General features: G+C 36.9%; 1 protein-coding gene across 3 annotated transcripts in view; it reads right to left on the bottom strand.

Moving 5' to 3' along the window:
- Positions 1 to 284: 284 nt before the first annotated feature.
- CEP20 (centrosomal protein 20) overlaps positions 285 to 25,623 on the bottom strand; it is a 29,568-nt gene continuing 4,229 nt past the window's right edge. Inside the window, exons 3-5 of one of the 3 annotated variants that reach the window (XM_037814450.1) lie at positions 23,829 to 23,913; positions 18,180 to 18,311; positions 285 to 1,940 (exon numbers count right to left, since the gene is read on the bottom strand). In XM_037814450.1, the coding sequence (XP_037670378.1) occupies positions 18,197 to 18,311; positions 23,829 to 23,913 (200 nt within the window). In that variant the 3' untranslated portion in view covers positions 285 to 1,940; positions 18,180 to 18,196. Of the gene's footprint in view, positions 1,941 to 18,179; positions 18,312 to 23,824; positions 23,914 to 25,623 lie in introns of those variants that run through there. The other 2 variants (XM_037814453.1, XM_037814451.1) reach the window with 2 other exon arrangements.

Here is a 25,623-nt window from a genome sequence, read left to right as displayed (position 1 = left end):
TTATGACACTGTTCCTCCCAACACTGGCACTCCCAGTTCCCCCCTCCACTGCTACCCTGTCAGCAAGTACTGTTCCAGGGTGATATGGCTTAGGCCAAGTACACATATGTCAGGGGACGTTCCTCTCCCTCAACCCTTACTTCACACCCTCCAACCACTGGCTTGCAAGGGAACCCGCAGAAGGCCTGTAGAGCCATTTCCAATCATTCAACTGGTCCTTGAGTACTTCTCCTGATGACTTAATAGTGATACAAACACCTTTGCATAAAGATGTTTTTTCATTTTTTGTTTATTAAATAATACATTGAAAATATAAAAGTTGCCTGGGTACAAGTTATAAAATAATGCATATAAAAGCACTATGGACTACATGTGACAATTCTGTTAGCATCCATTTTATGATTTTTACATCAGTATCCCACATGATTGCAATTCCTGGGATAAACTTAAATATCTACTGCAACATCCTTGGATGTCTACCTCATCCGCTGGGAAGAATTCTGATATTTATGTTCACAAATATAATGGAATTCATAATTGTAGTCATACAGTACAGATTTCATTTAAAAATGGAAATGGACCCTTATAATGCTTGTGCATTTATATATACAATTTTAGCCCACCAACAAGGCCTCTCAAAATCCTTTGACTTGTATGGTTTAAGGGGATTTCTTTAATAATTTTCTGCATTCAGATAAAATTCTTGCTTAATCTGTAAAGCCTGAACACTAACATCACCAAATATAAAAAATTAAAGTTTCAATAATTATCAAAGACTGTACAGAATCAATATCCTACAAAGAATGTCCTTTTCACCCATTACAGCCTTTATCACACTTACCTCTGGAAAAGATTTAAGCTAAACATTGTTAGTGTACAGGTATCCATGCAAAGTTTTATTCTGAATATGCCATGTGACTTTTGCCAGTCAGGAGATGTCTGCTATTACAGTCAGATATTTTTAGTGAAATGAGTCTATAGATTCTCCATTATAAAAATTTATTTAATAAATTTCAAAGTGATAGCACTGTAAGAGCTCATCCCATTTTTCAATTCTAAGAATGAAAATTGATATTTAATAAGTCTTTCAGAGTCCAAATAAGTAGGGGTTGGCTCTCTCATAGTTCATTTTGTAATTGCACAACTGAAGGCCATGTGGAGGTTGAACAATGCCATCTTTTAAAAGGTACTTTCTGGTATTTCTCCGAAAGCCTGTCTCTTCATGCTTATTTCACATTCTTTATACAATAAAATAAATTCTTTGTTTTACTTACAGCAAAATTAAAAGAATTATTTCCCCCTTTACCTTTTAATTAAATCTTCCAGCAGAAGCCAAATGGTCTAAGGAAAGAAAACGTACATTCTTACCCAGTTTAAAAGTTCAACTTTAGATAGTAATTCAGATATTTAAACCTAATTATAAATGATTATCTGAAAAAATAGCCAGTTAAAAAAATCAAACTTTATCAAAATTATAGTTGTTGTTTTTAATGTTCCCTTAAATGTTTCTTAAAAATATAAATGAATTTTCCTACAAATCCACATGACTCTAGCTGAAAGAAATTTAATTAATGTGCCATGTCAAAGAGCACAGAGTTTTACAGACATGTATTTTTTTAAGAGGAATGTACAGAGTACTAAAAAATCTTTCATTTCTCACAAATTTAAGGATCTTTTAAAACATATATATATATTTTTTTTTTCTTTCAAGTCAAATCAAATAAGCTAGATTACAGAGTAGATTTTATTCACAAATGCAGAAAAACATGAGAGGCTTAATTTTGCATTTTGGTAACACTGGAACAATCAATAAATTATTTAACACACACAATTTTAAGATAAGAGATGCCCCAAATGGAAGCTTCATCTCTTCACTGCTTGAGAAACATGAAGATCTTCAATATTAGTATTTTTTCCCTTCCCCTTTCCTAGGTGATCATCTGAAACGAACAAAAACAAGTGTTAAAACTTATCCCAAATCAGTATAGGCAGACAGGCAAACATATATTTTAGGATACAAATATTTTAGGATATTATATATTTAATATTGTATGAGTTCTTTAGATAGTTTAGGACAATGAAAAAAATCTCTTTTTTAAACACTATTGAAGAAATCAGAAATGCTTACTACTAAGGACTCATTCTAATTATCCTAAGTGTTTCCTGATTTTCTTTTTTACATGAATAGAATACCCCCTAGGAGTAAACCCATGTGTTGAAAACCTCTCATATCATATGTAAGGAAAGGAATTGCCAAGAAAAGACAGCGTATTCAGGCAGCACTGTGACGGATGCCAAAGCTCTTCAATTTAAAAAAAAAAAAAAAGAAAGAAAACAAAAAAACTTTCTTCGAATAAAAATAGGTCTAACCAGCACCCTCTTGTGGCAAGCAGAAAACTGGCACAGTTTACAACTTCTACCCAAATCTTTAAAACTATCCAAGAAATTGTAGAAAATGTTCTTAAGCCCAAAACAAACACAATAAAGCTCCAAGAGCTCAGAGGAGCCAGAGCCTGTGACCACCCACTATGCTCCAGCAAGAGGAAAAGCAGGGCTCTGGTCACTTCTGCTCATTTTCTTTTGTCATAGGGAAAAAAGGTGGAGGGTAGAAGTGTTCCAGATTAAAAGAACCCAAAGAGACATAATGTCCAAATGCGACCCAAAAGCAATGGACAAACTAGATTCCTGAGAAAATACAAATTCCTCAGTTTTCCAAACACTTTTTATGGAAAAAAAAACCACAAAACCTTTTTATGACAATTTTGATAAGAGAAAAAGAATACAAATTTAGGCAAATTTTAGCACCAAAAACACATACTGAATTTTCTAATTCTAAAAGACAATTTGCAGTGATGGTAAAACAAAACTGTGAGTGCTTTAATACCACTGACGTATACACTTAAAAATGGTTAAAATGGGAAATTCTGTGTTATGTATGTTGCCACACACACATACACACAAAGACAATACGTTTACACACACAGATTTATTAGTCCTCAGCAGCTGATTATCCTAAGTGCTAATACTTCTTTACAGGTCTGGATAACAGATGAAGATCTATCTCCCTCAATTTTAGGCAACTGTGCTGAACAGACCAAAATTAACAATTCCCTTAGAACATGATTTTAGGTTTTCTAGAAATGTGTTCTAAAAAAAAACAAAACAGAAATGTTATTCATGTACTTGATAAATGTACAATAAAGTTGAGCTGATAATGATTTTCCCTATTATAAAAAATCTGTTTGCTTATTTATACGAAAAACTATTTTACCTCCAATATTATAATTCACTATTCTCAGCTGCACTAAGAAATTGGTTATCATTTCCACGGTGGGCATGCCCATATGAACCCTCTTCATTTTTTTCAGCACTTTGAAAGCTTTGATAAGAGGAGTGCTTGCATCTTGGCATTCGTTGGACTTATTTTCAAATAAAAGAGAAATTTAATTTTAGTGTTTTAAATTTCAGTTGGATGAACTTGTGTGGAGATAAGGTGTTATAATCTGAAAAATAATTATTTTAATGTTTTCATAACCTTTTCAATGCTGTCAAACAAGAGTTACATGGGCTTCAGACAGTAAGCTAGAGCTGAGAAAGTAAATGGAACGCTTAAGTGTGCTATTGGAATGTGATACTTGACAACTTTTCTCAACTCATTGCACAAAGAGGTTACTATTGTGCCAAGAAAGTTTTTGATGACTAAGAAAAATAATTTGCAAAATCATTATTCTTCCCTCATTAGTTCAGCCTTATTTCTGAGCTTTCCACAGAACATCCATCTCTCTCCCTCTCCCCACCTCCTCTCTGGTATAAGGCTACCAATAGCTTATCTGTGACCTTCACCTCAGAGAGTGAGTCTTTCTTCAAGAACAGAACTCTGTTGAGAATATTCTTAATGCTTAAATTGTACAGAGTTTCTGTTTCAGTTGATCGTAACGTTTTGGTAATGAATTGTGGTGATGGTAGTACACTGTGAATATAATTAACAGCACTGAACTATATATTGAATGTGGTTGAAGGGGAAATTTTAGGTAGTATATATTGTTACCAGAACAAAAATTAAAAACAAAAAAAGAAAAAACAAAAACAGACATAGGATTGTACAACACAGTGAACCCTATTATAAATGATGGCCTATAGTTAATAGTACAATTATAAAAATGTAATTTCATGAATTGTAACAAAAGTACCACACTAATGCAAGGTCTTAATAATAGGAGGGTATATGGGGGAACTCTATATTTTATGCATGATTTTTCTGTAAACATAATTCTCTAAAAAAAAAGAGAGAGAGAGAAACTTATAATTCTATTATTAGTCATTAGCCACAAATTCTAAGGAGATCGATTATTAAAAGTTTACAAACAAGAAAAGTTACTTCTCAAGACGTTATTTTTCCTCACAGGACTTATAATATCAATAACTCAGGCTGATGTGTTAAAAGTGTTAACGTATACAATAGCCATGTAGCAAATGAACACCGAAACCATGTGAATAAATGGCAAGTGTATAAACTTACCATTAGACTTACTGCTAAGCCTTTTCGGAGAGGAATTAGACAATATGTACTATATTTTTAAATATGCATATGCTTTGACCTAGCAACTCTACTTCTAGGTACCCACAGGAGAAAAAGAGTTATATGTGTGGACAAAGAAGCAATGTTACTTAGCAACATTGTAAAAGCAAAAAACTAAAAACACTTAAAAGTACATCAGGTAAGGCCATACTACAGAATGCTACAAAAAGTTATGAATGAAGTAGAAGTAGAGCTACATGTATTGACATGGGAAGAGTTACAAGTGAAAAAAGCAAATTGCAGTATAATACATACATAACAGTGCATATCATTTAAATTCACAGAAACGAGTCCTGAAGGATACCAACCGAACTGCTAACAGGGATTACTGCTATGGAAGGGAGAACTGGAGTTGGGGAGAGGCAGGGAGGGAAGAAGTTAAAGGGGACTTTACATGATATTATTTGAAATTTTTAGAGATTTACTCACGTACTTACACAATTAGTGATTTGTTTTGTTTTTTAAGTACTTGCCAAATAGTAGACACTAATAACAGTTCTTTACAATTCCCTGAAGAGGGAACCAGAAAAACTTCACCATAATCTTTAAATGGAAAAGGGTACTGATTCCACTGATAAATATCAGGTACAGCCTTAGATGAATCACTTAACCTGATTCTGTTTTCTCAACTGTAAAATAAATGGGTAGGAATGATTTCTTTTCCAATGTTGCATCCAGCTCAGAATTCTAAGATCTATGGGAGAATAACTCTTAGAGAAGTCATAAATAACCCCAAAAGAGGTCATCTTCATTCACAAATATTTTGCTGTCAGACCTTAAGAGACACAGCAAATATTTAACATAATCAATACTGATCCCGGCAGTTTAAAAAAAAAACTATAAAAGGCAATTTGCATTCTGGATGTTTCCTAAAAGTTGATTTCAAAATTCAAGATTTGCATTTGCTCTGATAATCAGCTGCCTGAGCACTACCTATGACTATCCTTCCTGAAAAGAGAGCTCAATTCACTACCACACTTGGAAACATTAGCTATAAACCATTCAATTCAAACCACCAAATTGAGATTCTACTGCTGAACTCATCAACTGAGTGTTCATTTAAAGAGGGAGCATTCTGGAAGACATGTGGACTATTCTACTAAAAACTTCTTATCTGTAGATAACTACCACTCTTTAAAAAAGAAAGTATCTTGAAAATGCAAAGGACACAAGTATCTATAATTCTATCTGTATTCGGTAATCTTGCCTGCCTTTATTTTTCAGTCTTGGAGCGGGGAATGAGGGAGAGATGACTTCCTAAAAAGCTATTGGTGAATATGCTGAGGATCTAAGCTGCTATGAAGACTACAAACATAGGTGAAAATCAGGTTTTCCAATACTTCTGTGTAGAAATTATATCTAAGAATTTTGCCTAATCTCCTCCATCCCAATACATACCACCCCCAAACATGATTTTCTTTGCAAAAAGCATTCTGCTTTTTGGAAGATAGTCCAGGCTAAAAATATTAGACATAAATAGACTTAAATTATGACTCAAAAGTTCAGGAAAGGTGGGACAGGGCAAGATGCTGATGTAGGGAGGTGTAGAATTTAGTTCATCCTCTAGGGCAGTTAGTAAATAGCCAACAACCGTCCGGAACAACTGTTTGGGGGACTTCCATGACCAGACACACATTGATCACCAGCCTGGAGTGGGTGGAAGGGCCAAGATCATAGTGCAGAACTGTAAGTCAAGTTTCCCAGAAAGTCAAGGCTGGCGTTCCGATCCCACTGACACAGCAGGCTGTTTTGGAGTCACTCCCCTGTGGGAAACAGACACAGTCTCTACTAGGAGCAAGGGAGAGAAAGCTCTACCAAGCTCCAACTGTGGATTTGACTAACAGATTCAGACTGTTGAATACAAGCTCCGATCACAGATAAATATACAAAGCAAGTTCGAAAGGAACCTGGAGGTCTCTCCCTAGCAGAGATGAGGTGGGACCAACAAAAGAAAAACAGAGGCTTTTGGAGTTGCCTGGGCTCAGAATACTGGAAAAGGGCTGTGCCCCAAGAAAAGGGGCACAACCCAGGGTGCTGGAGACCAGCTCTGAAAAGGACTTTTTTTTTTCTTTTTAGCAGCCCATTAAAGAAAGCAGCACGCATTTTCAATTGTCTGCACTGCCCCAAGCAAGGGCAGAGTTAAGGTATATCTGAGAGACAAAATAACTAATCAGGTAAAGGAGCTAATTCCGTAAAGTGTGTGTGTGTGTGTGTTTGTGTGTGTGTGTGTGTGTGGCAGGGGGGTCCAGTATAAGTGGCAGCTCTAACTGAGATAATTCAGACCCCAGGGGCTGGAAAACAGAAACAGTTTAAGCCCGCTCTCTGCCTCTGCCTCTGCTCAACCATGTCCCTGGCAGGGACAGGGTCTGCTGAGAATTAAAGGCACTGCACCTCATTATGCCAGTGGGGAGCTGCAGGCTGACAAGCACTACCTGCTGGGCAGGAGCAGAAAAGTACAGAATCAAGAGGCTTCACAGGAAAGACTGGCACCCTTGCAGGTCTCCTCCCCAGGGAAACTTGATACTGATTACACCCTCTTCCTGAGTCCTGCACCGGTCTTGTCTGGGAAAATCTGATTGGGTTCGATCCTATCTGGGGATACCCTCCTCAAAAAAACTTCCATATAGGCAGGACAAGAATCAGAAAAAAACAAGAATTGAAAAATTCTGATCAGTTAAACAGAAGCTATGCTAGAGGTCTAAAATAAGTTGAACTTAATGTCAAAGAACAGATAGAGAACAAAGCCAAACAACAAGAAAACTCTGGGTAAAAGAGAAATAATGACCTTCAGAATAAACCAATCAAGGAAATCAGATGCCAAGACACCAGCAAAAAATCATGAGTCACGCTAGGAAGCACAAAGATATGGCCCAGTCAAAGGAACAAAAACTAACACTTCAAATGAGATACAGGAGTTGAAACAACTAATTAAAGATGTTCAAACAAATCTAATTCAAATCAATGAGTTGAAGGAAAATATGGCAAAAGAGATGAAGGGTATAAAGAAGACAGAAGAACTTGAAAGCTTGAAAAAACAAACGGCAGAACTTATGGAAATGAAAGGCACAAGAGAAGAGATGAAAAACACAATGGAGACATATAATTGGAGACTTGGAGAGGCAGAAGAAAGGATTACTCAACTAGAAGATAAGATATGTGAAATCCTACACACAAAAGAACAGATAGGGAAAAGAATGGAAAAATATGAGCAGGGTCTCAGGCAACTGAATGACAATATGAAGCGCACAAATATATGTGTTATGGGTGTCCCAGAAGGAGAAGAGAAGGGAAACGGGGCAGAAAGAATAATGGAGGAACTAATCACTGAAAATTTCCGAACTCTTATGAAAGACATAAAATTACAGATTCAAGAATCAAGAAACACAGCATACCCCTAACAGAATAGTATGGTCTCACTAATATAAACTTATTGTGCCAGTTTGGATGCATTATGTCCCCCAAAATGCCATGTTCTTTGATGTAATCTTGTGAGGCAGATGTATTTAGTGTTGAATAGATTGTAATTCTTTGATTGAGTGCTTCCATGGAGATGCAACCCACCCAACTGTAGGTGATAACTCTGATTAGATAATTTCCATGGAGGTGTGGCCCTGCCCATTCAGCATGGCCCTTGATTAGTTTACTGGGGCACTAAATAAGCTCAGACAGAAAGAGCAAACTTGCTACAGCCAAGAGGGACACTTTGAAGAATGCACAGGAGCTGAGAGAGGAGCTGCAGCTCACAGAGACATTTTGGAGATGGCCTTTCAAAGCAGAATTTTGCTCTGGAGAAGCCAAGAGAGGAAAAATGCCCCAAGAACAGCTAAGAGTGACATTTTAGAGAGCAACTGAAAGTGACATTTTGAAGAGGAGCTGAAGCTAAGAGAGGACAAAGCACCCCAAGAGCAACATATTGGAGAATGTCATTTTGAAACTCAACCTGGGAGCAAGCAAACACCAACCATGTGCCTTCCAAGCTAACAGAGGTTTTCCAGACACTGTTGGCCATCCTTCAGTGAAGGTAATCTATTGTTGATGCGTTACCTTGGACACTTTATGGCCTTAAGACTGTAACTTTGTAACCAAATGAACCCCCTTTATAAAAGCCAATCCATTTCTGGTGTTTTGCAAAATGGCAGCATTAGCAAACCAGACCACTAACTATAATGAACAAATGCTGAGAATTGAATTTGAGAGTATAAGTTATCAGGGTATAGAACATGGGCAGAGATGGGCAATAGATGATTTAGGAGTGCAGAATGTTCAATACAGCTCATTCTAAAGGTTCCTAGATTGTAAGCTCTTAACAGCAGTCACGTCTATTCCTGAGTTTTAAATGTTATTTCTAAATTCTGAGATGCTGAGTTCTTTGTGTATAACCCGGTAGTTCCCTGGTATTCTGTGTATCTGAGACTCAGAGATAGAGTTCTGCAGTTCTGAAAGTTACCATTACTTCATACAGAAACTGCTAAAGAAGCTGAAAAAGAGATCAGACTTCAATTAGAAATATGAATAAAACAGACTTGGTTAGGAATAAGGGAAATCAGAATATAGGGTAAAGGATGATACTGACTGTATTTTCAAACTTCAACTTCTGTGTGAGACCAAAGTAAGAGATGTTTATTTGGTACAAAATTTAAATTTTCTGTAGCACACTATCTAATTTAATCTGTATGGTCAGTTTATTTAAACAACATAATTACATGGAACCTAGAATAGGGAATGATATTCTATTATTCTTTACATGTTAATGTAATACCCCAATACATCCCAGGGTATTTTGGCCAGAAAATAAAGTATTTGCAAAGTCCCCTTGATGGACTAGGGAAAATGTGAAAATATTAAACTTTCCCACCTGGGGAATTTCTGATATTCTCTCAAGCATTAGAGACTCCCAATTTAATAAGCCAAGACCCTCAATCTTGGGACTTGCCCTTACAAAACTTATTCCTGCAAAGGAAAAGCTAAGCCTATTTATAATTATGCTGAAGAGTTACCCTCAGAAAATCTCTTTTGTTGCTCAGATGTGGCCTCTCTCTCTTTAAGCCAACTCTTGCAAATAAACTCACTACCCTCCCCTCTAAGTGGAACATGACTCCCAGGGATGAGCCTGGTCCTGGCATCGTGGGACTGAGAATGCATTCTAAGCAAAAGGGGAGAAAGAAATTAAACAAAACAAAGTTTCAGTGGCTAAGAGACTTCAAATAGAATTGAGAGATTATTCTGAAGGTTATTCTTATGCAGTATATAGAGATTCCTTTTTAGTTTCTAATGCAAGAATAGCTAGAAGAAAATACCTGAAACTGACCAGTAGCCCTGATCCTTGACAATGATTGTATATATGGCTATACAGCTTTTATCATGTGACTGTGTGACTGTGAAAAAACTGTGACTGATGGTCCCTTTATCCAGTGCATGTATGGGCAGATAAGTAATAAAATAAAGACAAAAACAAAATAACGGAGTGGGGGACAGATAAAAGGCATAGGATGTTTTGGGTATTCCTTTTTATTTATTTATTTATTTATTTTGCAGTAATGAAAATGTTCTAAAATTGATTGTGGTGATGGAAGCACAACTATATGATGATACTGTTAGCCACTGACTGTATACTTTGGATGGATTATATGGTATGTGAATATATCTCAATAAAATTGCATTTAAAAAAAAAGTTCATGAAAAACTATTCCCAGGGAGGCGAGGCAAGATGGCAGACTGGTGAGCTGTATGTTTTAGTTACTCCTCCAAGGAAGTAGGTAGAAAGCCAGGAACTGCGTGGACTGGACACCACAGAGCAATCTGTCTTTGGGCATACTTCATACAACACTCATGAAAATGTCGAACTGCTGAGATCAGCGAAATCTGTAAGTTTTTGCGGCCTGGGGACCCGCGCCCATACCTGCCAGGCTCAGTCCCGTGGGAGGAGGGGCTGTCAGCTCCGGGAAGGAGAAGGGAGAACTGCAGTGGCAGCCCTTATCGGAAACTCATTCTACTGATCCAAACTCCAACCATAGATAGACTGAGACCAGACACCAGAGAATCTGAGAGCAGCGAGCCCAGCAGAGAGGAGACAGGCATAGAAAAAAAAAAACAACACGAAAAACTCCAAAATAAAAGCAGAGGATTTTTGGAGTTCTGGTGAACACAGAGAGGGGAAGGGCGGAGCTCAGGCCTTGAGGCGCATATGCAAATCACGAAGAAAAGCTGATCTCTCTGCCCTGTGGACCTTTCCTTAATGGCCCTGGTTGCTTTGTGTCTTAGCATTTCAATAACCCATTAGATCTCTGAGGAGGGCCCTTTTTTTTTTTCTTTTTTTTTTTTTTAATCCTTTTTTCTTTCTCTAAAACAACTACTCTAAGAAGCCCAATACAGAAAGCTTCAAACACTTTCAATTTGGGCACGTCAAGTCAAGAGCAGAACTAAGAGAGCTCTGAGACAAAAGGCAATAATCCAGTGGCTGAGAAAATTCACTAAACACCACAACTTCCCAAGAAAAGGGGGGTGTCCGCTCACAGGCACCATCCTGGTGGACAGGAAACACTCCTGCCCATCGCCAGCCCCATAGCCCAGAGCTGCCCCAGACAACCCAGTGTGACGGAAGTGCTTCAAATAACAGGCACACACCATAAAACTGGGCGTGGACATTAGCCTTCCCTGCAACCTCAGCTGATTGTCTCAGAGTTGGGAAGGTGGAGCAGTGTGAATTAACAAAGCCCCACTCAGCCATCATTTGAGCAGACTGGGAGCCTCCCTACACAGCCCAGCAGCCCAGAACTGCCCTGGGGAGACGGCACTCACCTGTGACATAGCACAGTCATCCCTCAACAGAGGACCCGGGGTGCACGGCCTGGAAGAGGGGCCCACTTGCAAGTCTCAGGAGCCATACGCCAATACCAAGGACTTGTGGGTCAGTGGCAGAGACAAACTGTGGCAGGACTGAATTGAAGGATTAGACTATTGCAGCAGCTTTAAAACTCTAGGATCACCAGGGAGATTTGATTGTTAGGGCCACCCCACCTCCCCGACTGCCCAGAAACACGCCCCACATACAGGGCAGGCAACACCAACTACACACGCAAGCTTGGTACACCAATTGGGCCCCACAAGACTCACTCCCCCACTCACCAAAAAGGCTAAGCAGGGGAGAACTGGCTTGTGGAGAACAGGTGGCTCGTGGACGCCACCTGCTGGTTAGTTAGAGAAAGTGTACTCCACGAAGCTGTAGATCTGATAAATTAGAGATAAGGACTTCAATAGGTCTACAAACCCTAAAAGAACCCTATCAAATTCAGCAAATGCCACGAGGCCAAAAACAACAGAAAATTATAAAGCATATGAAAAAAACAGACGATATGGATAACCCAAGCCCAAGCACCCAAATCAAAAGACCAGAAGAAACACAGCACCTAGAGCAGCTACTCAAAGAACTAAAGATGAACAATGAGACCCTAGTACGGGATATAAAGGAAATCAAGAAGACTCTAGAAGAGCATAAAGAAGACATTGCAAGACTAAATAAAAAAATGGATGATCTTAAGGAAATTAAAGAAACTGTTGACCAAATTAAAAAGACTCTGGACACTCATAGTACAAGACTAGAGGAAGTTGAACAACGAATCAGTGACCTGGAAGATGACAGAATGGAAAATGAAAGCATAAAAGAAAGAATGGGGAAAAAAATTGAAAAACTCGAAATGGACCTCAGGGATATGATAGATAATATGAAACGTCCAAATATAAGACTCATTGGTGTCCCAGAAGGGGAAGAAAGGGGTAAAGGTCTAGGAAGAGTATTCAAAGAAATTGTTGGGGAAAACTTCCCAAATCTTCTAAACAACATAAATACACAAATCATAAATGCTCAGCGAACTCCAAATAGAATAAATCCAAATAAACCCATTCCAAGACATATACTGATCACACTGTCAAACACAGAAGAGAAGGAGCAAGTTCTGAAAGCAGCAAGAGAAAAGCAATTCACCACATACAAAGGAAACAGCATAAGACTAAGTAGTGACTACTCAGCAGCCACCATGGAGGCAAGACGGCAGTGGCACGATATATTTAAAATTCTGAGTGAGAAAAATTTCCAGCCAAGAATACTTTATCCAGCAAAGCTCTCCTTCAAATTTGAGGGAGAGCTTAAATTTTTCACAGACAAACAAATGCTGAGAGAATTTGCTAACAAGAGACCTGCCCTACTGGAGATACTAAAGGGAGCCCTACAGACAGAGAAACAAAGACAGGACAGAGAGACTTGGAGAAAGGTTCAGTACTAAAGAGATTCGGTATGGGTACAATAAAGGATATTAATAGAGAGAGGGAAAAATATGGCAAACATAAACCAAAGGATAAGATGGCCGATTCAAGAAATGCCTTCACGGTTATAACGTTGAATGTAAATGGATTAAACTCCCCAATTAAAAGATATAGATTCGCAGAATGGATCAAAAAAAATGAACCATCAATATGTTGCATACAAGAGACTCATCTTAGACACAGGGACACAAAGAAACTAAAAGTGAAAGGATGGAAAAAAATATTTCAAGCAAGCTACAGCCAAAAGAAAGCAGGTGTAGCAATATTAATCTCAGATAAAATAGACTTCAAATGCAGGGATGTTTTGAGAGACAAAGAAGGCCACTACGTACTAATAAAAGGGGCAATTCAGCAAGAAGAAATAACAATCGTAAATGTCTATGCACCCAATCAAGGTGCCACAAAATACATGAGAGAAACACTGGCAAAACTAAAGGAAGCAATGGATGTTTCCACAATAATTGTGGGAGACTTCAACACATCACTCTCTCCTATAGATAGATCAACCAGACAGAAGACCAATAAGGAAATTGAAAACCTAAACATTCTGATAAATGAATTAGATTTAACAGACATATACAGGACATTACATCCCAAATCACCAGGATACACATACTTTTCTAGTGCTCACGGAACTTTCTCCAGAATAGATCATATGCTGGGACATAAAACAAGCCTCAATAAATTTAAAAAGATTGAAATTATTCAAAGCACATTCTCTGACCACAATGGAATACAATTAGAAGTTAATAACCATCAGAGACTTAGAAAATTCACAAATACCTGGAGGTTAAACAACACACTCCTAAACAATCAGTGGGTTAAAGAAGAAATAGCAAGAGAAATTGCTAAATATATAGAGACGAATGAAAATGAGAACACAACATACCAAAATCTATGGGATGCAGCAAAAGCAGTGCTAAGGGGGAAATTTATAGCACTAAACGCATATATTAAAAAGGAAGAAAGAGCCAAAATCAAAGAACTAATGGATCAACTGAAGAAGCTAGAAAATGAACAGCAAACCAATCCTAAACCAAGTACAAGAAAAGAAATAACAAGGATTAAAGCAGAAATAAATGACATAGAGAACAAAACAACAATAGAGAGGATAAATATCACCAAAAGTTGGTTCTTTGAGAAGATCAACAAGATTGACAAGCCCCTAGCTAGACTGACAAAATCAAAAAGAGAGAAGACCCATATAAACAAAATAATGAATGAAAAAGGTGACATAACTGCAGATCCTGAAGAAATTAAAAAAATTATAAGAGGATATTATGAACTACTGTATGGCAACAAACTGGACAATGTAGAAGAAATGGACAATTTCCTGGAAACATATGAACAACCTAGACTGACCAGAGAAGAAATAGAAGACCTCAACCAACCCATCACAAGCAAAGAGATCCAATCAGTCATCAAAAATCTTCCCACAAATAAATGCCCAGGGCCAGATGGCTTCACAGGGGAATTCTACCAAACTTTCCAGAAAGAACTGACACCAATCTTACTCAAACTCTTTCAAAACATTGAAGAAAAGGGAACACTACCTAACTCATTTTATGAAGCTAACATCAATCTAATACCAAAACCAGGCAAAGATGCTACAAAAAAGGAAAACTACCGGCCAATCTCCCTAATGAATATAGATGCAAAAATCCTCAACAAAATACTTGCAAATCGAATCCAAAGACACATTAAAAAAATCATACACCATGACCAAGTGGGGTTCATTCCAGGCATGCAAGGATGGTTCAACATAAGAAAAACAATCAATGTATTACAACACATTAAAAACTCGAAAGGGAAAAATCAATTGATCATCTCAATAGATGCTGAAAAAGCATTTGACAAAATCCAACATCCCTTTTTGATTAAAACACTTCAAAAGGTAGGAATCGAAGGAAACTTCCTCAACATGATAAAGAGCATATATGAAAAACCCACAGCCAGCATTGTACTCAATGGTGAGAGACTGAAAGCCTTCCCTCTAAGATCAGGAACAAGACAAGGATGCCCGCTGTCACCACTGTTATTCAACATTGTGCTGGAAGTGCTAGCCAGGGCAATCCGGCAAGACAAAGAAATAAAAGGCATCCAAATTGGAAAAGAAGAAGTAAAACTGTCATTGTTTGCAGATGATATGATCTTATATCTAGAAAACCCTGAGAAATCGACGATACAGCTACTAGAGCTAATCAACAAATTTAGCAAACTAGCGGGATACAAGATTAATGCACATAAGTCAGTAATGTTTCTATATGCTAGAAATGAACAAACTGAAGAGACACTCAAGAAAAAGATACCATTTTCAATAGCAACTAAAAAAATCAAGTACCTAGGAATAAACTTAACCAAAGATGTAAAAGACCTATACAAAGAAAACTACATAACTCTACTAAAAGAAATAGAAGGGGACCTTAAAAGATGGAAAAATATTCCATGTTCATGGATAGGAAGGCTAAATGTCATTAAGATGTCAATTCTACCCAAACTCATCTACAGATTCAATGCAATCCCAATCAAAATTCCAACAACCTACTTTGCAGACTTGGAAAAGCTAGTTATCAAATTTATTTGGAAAGGGAAGATGCCTCGAATTGCTAAAGACACTCTAAAAAAGAAAAACGAAATGGGAGGACTTACACTCCCTGACTTTGAAGCTTACTATAAAGCCACAGTTGCCAAAACAGCATGGTACTGGCACAAAGATAGACATATAGATTAATGGAATTGAATTGAGAATTCAGAAATAGACCCTCAGATCTATGGCCGACTGATCTTTGATAAGGCCCCCAAAGTCACTGAACTGAGCCATAATGGTCTTTTCAACAAATGGGGCTGGGAGAGTTGGATATCCATATCCAAAAGAATGAAAGAGGACCCCTACCTCACCCCCTACACAAAAATTAACTCAAAATGGACCAAAGATCTCAATATAAAAGAAAGTACCATAAAACTCCTAGAAGATAATGTAGGAAAACATCTTCAAGACCTTGTATTAGGCGGCCACTTCCTAGACTTTACACCCAAAGCACAAGCAACAAAAGAGAAAATAGATAAATGGGAACTCCTCAAGCTTAGAAGTTTCTGCACCTCAAAGGAATTTCTCAAAAAGGTAAAGAGGCAGCCAACTCAATGGGAAAAAATTTTTGGAAACCATGTATCTGACAAAAGACTGATATCTTGCATATATAAAGAAATCCTACAACTCAGTGACAATAGTACAGACAGCCCAATTATAAAATGGGCAAAAGATATGAAAAGATAGTTCTCTGAAGAGGAAATACAAATGGCCAAGAAACACATGAAAAAATGTTCAGCTTCACTAGCTATTAGAGAGATGCAAATTAAGACCACAATGAGATACCATCTAACACCGGTTAGAATGGCTGCCATTAAACAAACAGGAAGCTACAAATGCTGGAGGGGATGTGGAGAAATTGGAACTCTTATTCATTGTTGGTGGGACTGTATAATGGTTCAGCCACTCTGGAAGTCAGTCTGGCAGTTCCTTAGAAAACTAGATATAGAGTTACCATTCGATCCAGTGATTGCACTTCTCGGTATATACCCGGAAGATCGGAAAGCAGTGACACGAACAGATATCTGCACGCCAATGTTCATAGCAGCATTATTCACAATTGCCAAGAGATGGAAACAACCCAAATGTCCTTCAACAGATGAGTGGATAAATAAAATGTGGTATATACACACGATGGAATACTACACGGCAGTAAGAAGGAACGATCTCGTGAAACATATGACAACATGGATGAACCTTGAAGACATAATGCTGAGCGAAATAAGCCAGGCACAAAAAGAGAAATATTATATGCTACCACTAATGTGAACTTTGAAAAATGTAAAACAAATGGTTTATAATGTAGAATGTAGGGGAACTAGCAGTAGAGAGCAATTAAGGAAGGGGGAACAATAATCCAAGAAGAACAGATAAGCTATTTAACATTCTGGGGATGCCCAGAAATGACGATGGTCTGTTAAATTCTGATGGATATAGTAGGAACAAGTTCACATAAATGTTGCTATATTATGTAACTTTCTTGGGGTAAAGTAGGAACATGTTGGAAGTTAAGCAGTTATCTTAGGTTAGTTGTCTTTTTCTTACTCCCTTGTTATGGTCTCTTTGAAATGTTCTTTTATTGTATCTTTGTTTTCTTTTTAACTTTTTTTTTCATACAGTTGATTTAAAAAAGAAGGGAAAGTTAAAAAAAAAAAAAGAAAGAAAGAAAAACAAGGGAAAAAAAAAGATGTAGTGCCCCCTTGAGGAGCCTGTGGAGAGTGCAGGGGTATTCGCCTAACCCACCTCCATGGTTGCTAACATGACCACAGACATAGGGGACTGGTGGTTTGATGGGTTGAGCCCTCTACCATAAGTTTTACCCTTGGGAAGACGGTTGCTGCAAAGGAGAGGCTAGGCCTCCCTATATTTGTGCCTAAGAGTCTCCTCCTGAATGCCTCTTTGTTGCTCAGATGTGGCCCTCTCTCTCTGGCTAAGCCAACTTGAAAGGTGAAATCACTGCCCTCCCCTCTACGTGGGATCAGACACCCAGGGGAGTGAATCTCCCTGGCAACGTAGAATATCACTCCCGGGGAGGAATGTAGACCCGGCATCGTGGGACAGAGAACATCTTCTTGACCAAAAGGGGGATGTGAAAGGAAATGAAATAAGCTTCAGTGGCAGAGAGATTCCAAAACGAGCCGAGAGGTCACTCTGGAGGGCACTCTTACGCACACTTTAGACAACCCTTTTTAGGTTCTAAAGAATTGGGGTATCTGGTGGTGGATACCTGAAACTATCAAACTACAACCCAGAACCCATGAATCTCAAAGACAGTTGTATAAAAATGTAGCTTATGAGGGGTGACAATGGGATTGGGAAAGCCATAAGGACCACACTCCACTTTGTCTAGTTTATGGATGGATGAGTAGAAAAATAGGGGAAGGAAACAGACAGACAAAGGTACCCAGTGTTCTTTTTTACTTCAATTGCTCTTTTTCACTCTAATTATTATTCTTGTTATTTTTGTGTGTGTGCTAATGAAGGTGTCAGGGATTGATTTAGGTGATGAATGTACAACTATGTAATGGTACTGTAAAGAATCGAAAGTACGATTTGTTTTGTATGACTGCATGGTATGTGAATATATCTCAATAAAATATGATTAAAAAAAAAAAAACTATTCCCAAGTTAAAAATACATAGGAAGAACATATACTTGCTGACAGCTAAATAATAAATCTCAGAAAACTCATACCTGTTTGCTTTCTTCTACTAGTTGTCTGCCAGAGGGCTTGGATGTTGAAGTGAAGATCCTTTCAGAAATGCATTTTGGATGCCATCCTTATTTCCGTGCAAGAAATGAGCTAGAATTCCATATAAAAGAGGTCTATAGTAGGAGGAAACTAAAAATCAATTAAATTTGCAACAGCTTAAACCTCATCTAAACTGAAACAATTTCAATTCACAGGAACTCAAGCTTTTAAACCCCAAAGTCCAGTAAAATATTTCCCAGCACTTAACATTGTCTGATCTACAACAAGTATTCGATAAATTCCTGTTGAATCAATACATCCTTAACTAGGGAAGTAAGGTCTTACAGCCCTTGCACCAGATGGTCTGGCTGTGTGACCTTGGGCAAGTTTCTTAACCTGCCTCAGTTTCTTCCTCTATTAAAGAGAATAAGCATAGTTCCTACCTCAGAGTTGTTATGCATAAATTAGTTAATAAATGTGAAGAGTTTAGAACTGTTCCTGGCACATATTAAATGGTATATAAATGTTAGCTATACAGGAGCTGGGTGATAACTAATATTTTAAAAGCTACTTTACAAAGCATTCTTACCTCTCCTTACTTTATCTCCACATGGGAACACCTATCATCATCCCCAATTCATGAATGAGAAAACCACAGTTCAAAGGATTTCCTAGGGATCCCTTAGATAGTAGGCAAATAAAGTATACACTTGTACCCAAGTGCCATGTTCTTTCCCTTACATTGCGCTACCTGGATACCTGTATTAGTACCCTTGCACACTGCTTTGCTGACAGTAAAGAAAGGTACACCACAAACGTTGCCCTTTGTTTCCAAATCTCATAATTGAAAATATAATTTAATAGGCACGTTTTTTTGAGGTATCTATCTACTTATTAGCTGGTATGATGGTTTAAAATTATAATACTCCCTTCAAAAGGTGGAGCCTAATTGCCCTCTCCTTGAGTGTGGACTGAACTCACTTCTAATGAACAGAATAAAGCATAAGTGGCAGTGTGTGACTTCAGAGAGTAGGTCATAGAAGGCAATGTGGCTCCCTTCCTTATGCTCTCTCTTGGATCACTCGTTTTGGAGGAAGTGAGTTGCCATATCATAAGGACACTCAAGAAGCCCTAAAAAGAGGCACACACGATGAGGAATTGAGATCTCATGTGAGTGAGCCCCTTGGCATCAAAGCCTCATGCCCAGTCAAGCCTTCAGCTGGCTGCAGCCCAGGCTGGCACACTGACTGTCACCTCATGAGAGACCGTGAGACAGAACTACTCAGCTGAATCGCTCCCAAATTTCTGACCACAGATAACAAATGTTGGTTGCTTTAAACCACAAGTTCTGGGGTGCTTTGTTATGAAGCAATAAATAATCAATACTGCTGCATATTAAAGCAATTTTTCCAAATCACAAGGAAAACTGGAAAGTAAGTTTTTTTAATCAGATGCTTCAACTCTTACAAAAACATCAACTAGGAATATAAAATAGGTCTCTTTGTTTACTTTAAACCAATGTTTCCAAAGTATTAATTGATTTGAGAAGATTTTTTTTATTTTAAATTTTATGTTTAAAATTAACATACAACAAAATTTGCTTAAGATTTCAAAATTTCAAGTTTTTAATGTTGTTAGAAAAAATATAGCTAGCATATTCAATTTGCAATTTCATGGATATTAAGTTTCCTTTTTTTTTTTTAAAAAAAAATAAGCTTAAAAAAAGAGATAATTTAAAGAAAAAGACAATCCCACAACACCTTATTAGCACTTCAGAAACCCAAAAGCTCTGAAAATTAGAATTTTCTTCATAAATTTGGCACACGTTCATTTAGTGACACGGCTTAATCTAGCATAAAGCTATTTATAATTTATAGACTTCATCCTTCTTTGCATAAAAAATCTTAAGTTTCACCGGAAAGTATTATTGTGATTGTAGAGTGCTATTTAAATGATGAAATATCTCATGGTTCATCCTAAGTCACGCTTACACCCTTTGTCTTATTTTCCCAGTGTTTTCAATTATACCGTTTTTATATATTTCAAAAAATTTTCAGAATCTATGCTTTTTAAATCCACTTTTTGTGTTTAATACTCAAACATTCAAAACAGCGTTCAATCAAATGTATCCATAGAACTCTGCAGAATGCAAATAATTATGCCAAAAAGGGATTCCTTACTCAAATAAATTTGGAAACCTGATTTGGACAACAATAAAGTCCTCTCTTGATTTAAGGACTTCTCAGAGCCTTGCTATCCTAATGGGCAATGTGAATCCCCAATCAGCATAGTGGCCTTCTCACACTCATTTGGCCCCAGATCCCTTTTCTTTTGAGCATCTCACAGAACAAGCATCCCATGGATCACTCTCTGGGAGCAACTGATTCCCAACATTGACGAAAATGATATTCACTGTTACATTTCTATATCCACACCCATGCCTGGCATATAGCAGACATTCAAATATTTTCAAGTGAATCAATGAGCAGTGCAATATCTCTTACAACAGCAAAACACTGGAAACAACCCAAATGCTGTTCGAAAAGAGTTCGTATAAATTAATAACGGTACATGAACACTCAATAGTTGTTTAAAACAATAAGGAAAACGATGGTTATTCTAGGGAGGCATGGGAATAGGATAGGTGGCCTTCAAAGATACCCATAACATTTTACGTATTAAAAAAATCAGAGGTACAACATAATATTCCAAATCTGGGAACTAGGAACATAGATGTTGTTGTATCGCTGTGTACTTTTTGTATTGCTGAAATAGCTCTTCATTTTAAAAAGATAAATCAAGAAAAATGGAGACCTATATTTCTGGCCTGAAAAACAAGTTGCTAGACTATGTAGAGTACAATACCTTATATATGTGGAAGAAAAATATACACATTTATATACTTTAAACATATAATATATGTTTAAATGAATGCATGAGAAAATGTGAAGTGGTTATCTCTGGGAGTTAGATTAGGCCATAGTGGATGGGGGAGCAGGTAGAGGACACAATGACTTTCACTCTTCTATTTACACTATTCTGAGCTAGCTACATTTTTTACAATGAACAATTATTACTTTCACTATAATTAAAACAAATTCTAACTACTCTACTCAAATAAGATTTATCCTAAGTACTTCAGCCACTGTTCTTCCCCTTGGAGATCATAGCATTTCACATCAATATTTAATCAGAAGTTGTGTAACCAAGCAGTCAGCTTGCTACATTCATTCATCACCTTATGCTTACAAAATCCTTCTGTTAGAGCTAGATCATAAATTACTCAGCACAGAGCTTGACAGAGTCTACATATTTAATATTTATTAAAATTAAAATGCTATTTCAAAACAGCTACTTTACTAGTAAAGTGTATAGTGATGTAACAATATTCTATTAGTGCATTACCCCAAACTGCACTTTTTCAAATCAAATTTTTGCTCTAAACTATAGTGTAATGGAGATTAATTTCCTTTTTAGTCAATTTAGTATGGTACTAACGGCTTCAGAAGACATTTAGTATCAGCATAAAGACTTTAGAAATCAATGAAACTGAGTTAAGAAATGTTTTCTTCTCTCACTTTACCAAAATCATCTTGATTTTTATATAGATGACAAATTTTTTGGTAACTGACATTTAACTGAACTCAACAAGCATTTATGGGGCATCTATATGTATAAAGCGCATTGTTAGATACTATACAAGTAGAAAAGAATGGCAGCGAGTCTTTGTTAAATTTCCTGTTTGGTGGAAGGGCAAACTATAAGGAAGAATGAAATACATGTGTAATAAAAGTACAAAGCAAACCTTAAAGAAATACAGGAAAAAAAGTTCATTCCAACTTTAAGGGAAAAGGAAGCGGAATGGGGAAGAGGAAAAATGTTATAAAGGAGATAATGTCTGAACAGGGCCAACAAAGAACGATACTCCTACAAGAATAAGATGGTGAAGGTAGTGATCTAAGGGTTCTGAGTGAAAGGAGGCGTTAATGCAAAGGCAAAGAACATCATGGTGCAAAGCATCTTCGGGGTACAATGAGCAACCATCAGAGTGGGAGATGTAATTAGAAACAGGGGTAGGAAGACAGAGGCCAAAAACACTCCGCCAAGGAATTTGGACTTCATGTGTACACAATGGAAAGTTGTCACATATTTTTAAACAAGCAAAGACTGTCTTTAAGAAAGTAAACGGTTAGCAGTGTGAGGCATAAGCTGGAAAAACAAGCAGCTGGGGAAAGGCAAGCCAGTTAGAAGACTACTGAACAGTATAGTTCAGGGCAGCAAGACTAGATAAAAGACACTGCAGAGGCAGAATTAATAGCACCTGCAAACCGATGTGTAAAAAATTGGGAAGGAGCCAAAAATTTAGGCAGACTCCAAGTTTGTGGAACCTACAAAAAGTGATGAGGAGATGAAAATAATGGATTCAATTTTTGGACACACTGAGTTTGACATGCCAGCAGAAATTTGGGCCTGCATCTCAGGAGATCTGTCAGATACATCATCTTGGAGGCATCATTAAAGACTGAAGAGCACTTAGAAAAAGGAAGAGGGAAACGAGGAAAAGAAAGCTGAGGAAAACTTGAAAGACCACAAATTAAAGGAATCCTACTGGAGTCCATGAAAGAAACTGAGAACAACATTAGGGTGACAGGAAAACCAAGAGTTAAAGAGTCACAAAAGCTAACTGATAGGAGTTTTAAGAAGTAGTAGTCAATATTACAAAATGCTGCAGAAATTAAGTAAAACTGTGTTTCTCAAATTGGAAAAAATATTCACCCAATCTTGGTGCTAGGATGGGTTTGGTAAAAAGTGCAGGCTAAATGTAGAACATGATCCTGGGACATCAATTTTACATAAAGATTTCTGTGGGAGTTAAATTTAACTACTATGTAATTTAAAACATTTTTACAGCAAAACAAACACAATTATGCCATAAAGTAGAATGAAAAAAAAAATTCAATGAATTTTTTGAAAGAGAAAACACAAGACTTCAAAGAAATTTCTTGCTAGGGGCAGGCTCTTTTCAGCTGCCATAGATAATTATTGTGCCATTCAGGGATCCTCTGGGAAAAGTTTAAGAAACACTGAAGTAGGAAAATAACTAAAAAAACTACTAGAAGGTGGTCACCTCCTTTCTAAGAACATAGTTTCCAAATAAATGACAAGGGAAGAATTTTAAATACAGGAAAGGCAAAACAGGGAATAATAACACAATGAAAGCAGTGTTGACTCAGAAAGTCTGGTGGTAAAAAGCAGATTGAGTAGTAGCTTGCGGATGGGAGTTGACAGAAGGTTTTCTTAGGAGGAGCGATAACTGAATCCCCTGAATTGAAGTGAAAGAAGCAGGGTAGGGAAGAGCTAAATGTGAGGAAGGAAACAATCGATAGAGCCAAGACTCAGAAGAACAAAAGGGATGAATCAAGAAGCCAACAGGAGTTACTCTTAGAAAGAAGTAGAGATGCTTATTCCTCTGAAGTCACAGGAATTTTCTATTGTTCACTGCTGCACATCTTGGATTTGGTCCAGTGCTTGATGCATACTAGACCTAAATAAATACCTGCTGAATTAAACTGAAATGAAATCAACAGTGAGCAATTATGACTCCAATACAACAATATCTGAAAACTCCTTTTTTTAAAAAAACTTCTTACATCGTATTATCCTTTGATTCTTCAAATGCATTTAATTCACGGATGAGAAACTGTCTGTCCAGTGGAACAACAGGTTGACCAGATTCTGGGGAAAAAAAATCATGGAAATACTGAGTCTTTATTAATTAATCAAAAAAGCAAATACGATTCTGGTAAGAACCATGCCTACCCAGTATACACATTTTTCAGATTTTGGAAAAATGGCACAAACCAAGACAAATCCAACTGCATATGATTTTATGATTCTCAAAATACATATTTTGTTAAATGTGTAACAATATAGGGTAACAGACATTTTTTTCAATCCCTTAATTTTTTATTGGGCAAATACTGTTCTTATATCTAGACTACAATAAATAGATATTAAAAGTCTGTTTCCTAAGAAGCCAGTGAATTAAACACATGACAGAACCAGCAACTTATTTTTTGAGAATATGTGAGTGGCAATAATCCTAAAAGTAAAATTAAACTAAGAAGTAGTACTGGCAAGAATACAGGACAACTGGAACTCTGCTGGTGGGAAAGCAAAATGGTACAACTTCTTTGGAATACAGTTAAGCAGTTCTTATAAAAGTAAAGCAACACTTAACATACAAGCCAGCAATCCCATTCTTTGCTATCTACCCAAGAGAAATGAAAACTTATGTTCACATAAAAATTTGTATACAATGTTTATGGTGGCTTAATGCATAATCATGAAAAAACTGGAAACAACCTAAATGTCCATTAATGGATGAATAGATAAACTGGTACAGCCATACATGGAATGCTATTCAGGAGGAAAAAACAACATGCCTTAATCTTTTTTTCTAAGTGTTACTGGTATTGCGTAGTCATCTACAACAAACAGATAAATGGAGATACTGATCTCAAAGATCCTTAAACCAATAAAATCATTAGTCTTTATTCAGTAAGATATATGCTTAATATTAAATAATGGATCTGAAATGGAAAGTTCTAGCTTCACAAATAAAGAATTCATTCTCTCTTCATACCCTCTTTGATGAGGTACCTCCAAGGCATGAAATGGTCTTAAAAGCATAGATGAAACCTTAAATGAGGGAATTAAAGGGTATACATATGGGGTACTTTTGGCCATCCCTCTGAATCTCATTCCTCACCCCCATCTCACAGGTAACCACTGTCTTGACTATTGTGCATATACTTCATCTCCTCTCCCTTTTTGGAGGGAAGAGATTTTAAAAGTTGGCAAAAGATATTAACAATAATAAAATAAGCACCAGTCTCACCACCCAAATTAGTAACTGTTAGACTGTAAAAGAATATTACTTATTTTGTTTATTTTTTTACTTTCTTCTAAAGAAATAAAATTTAAGAGATAAAGTAAATTTCTCTTTAACTGCTCACCCCCTTCCTCCAAAAACAATTTCTCTCTCTCACATGAGGGTGAGTTTGCAGTTTACCCTTCTAGTCCATTTAAATACTGTGCTTGTGTATGTACATGTATATATCTCTAACCAATACATAGTAGTAATATTTTGAGGCTTTGTTGCCAATATTTTGCATTTTTTAAAAGAATATATACATTCAATTTGTGTGTGTATATATATTTTTAAATATACATAGAAAAGACTAAAAGCAAACAGGACAAAATGTCAACAACTGTTTGTTCTCAGTATCAAGAATCATGATGCTTTTTCCAAGTATGCACCTAATTATAGATTTTCCCTTACAGTATCATCAGCCTTGTGAGAACCCATTCAAGCTACAGAAGGAGCCCATAATTTTTATGTCCCAGTCATTCAGATGACACTATTTGGTAATACAATTAGAT

The sequence above is a fragment of the Choloepus didactylus genome, chromosome 21, assembly GCF_015220235.1.
Source record: "Choloepus didactylus isolate mChoDid1 chromosome 21, mChoDid1.pri, whole genome shotgun sequence".
Taxonomy (NCBI): Eukaryota; Metazoa; Chordata; class Mammalia; order Pilosa; family Megalonychidae; genus Choloepus; species Choloepus didactylus.
This window is presented reverse-complemented; position numbering and strand designations above follow the sequence as displayed.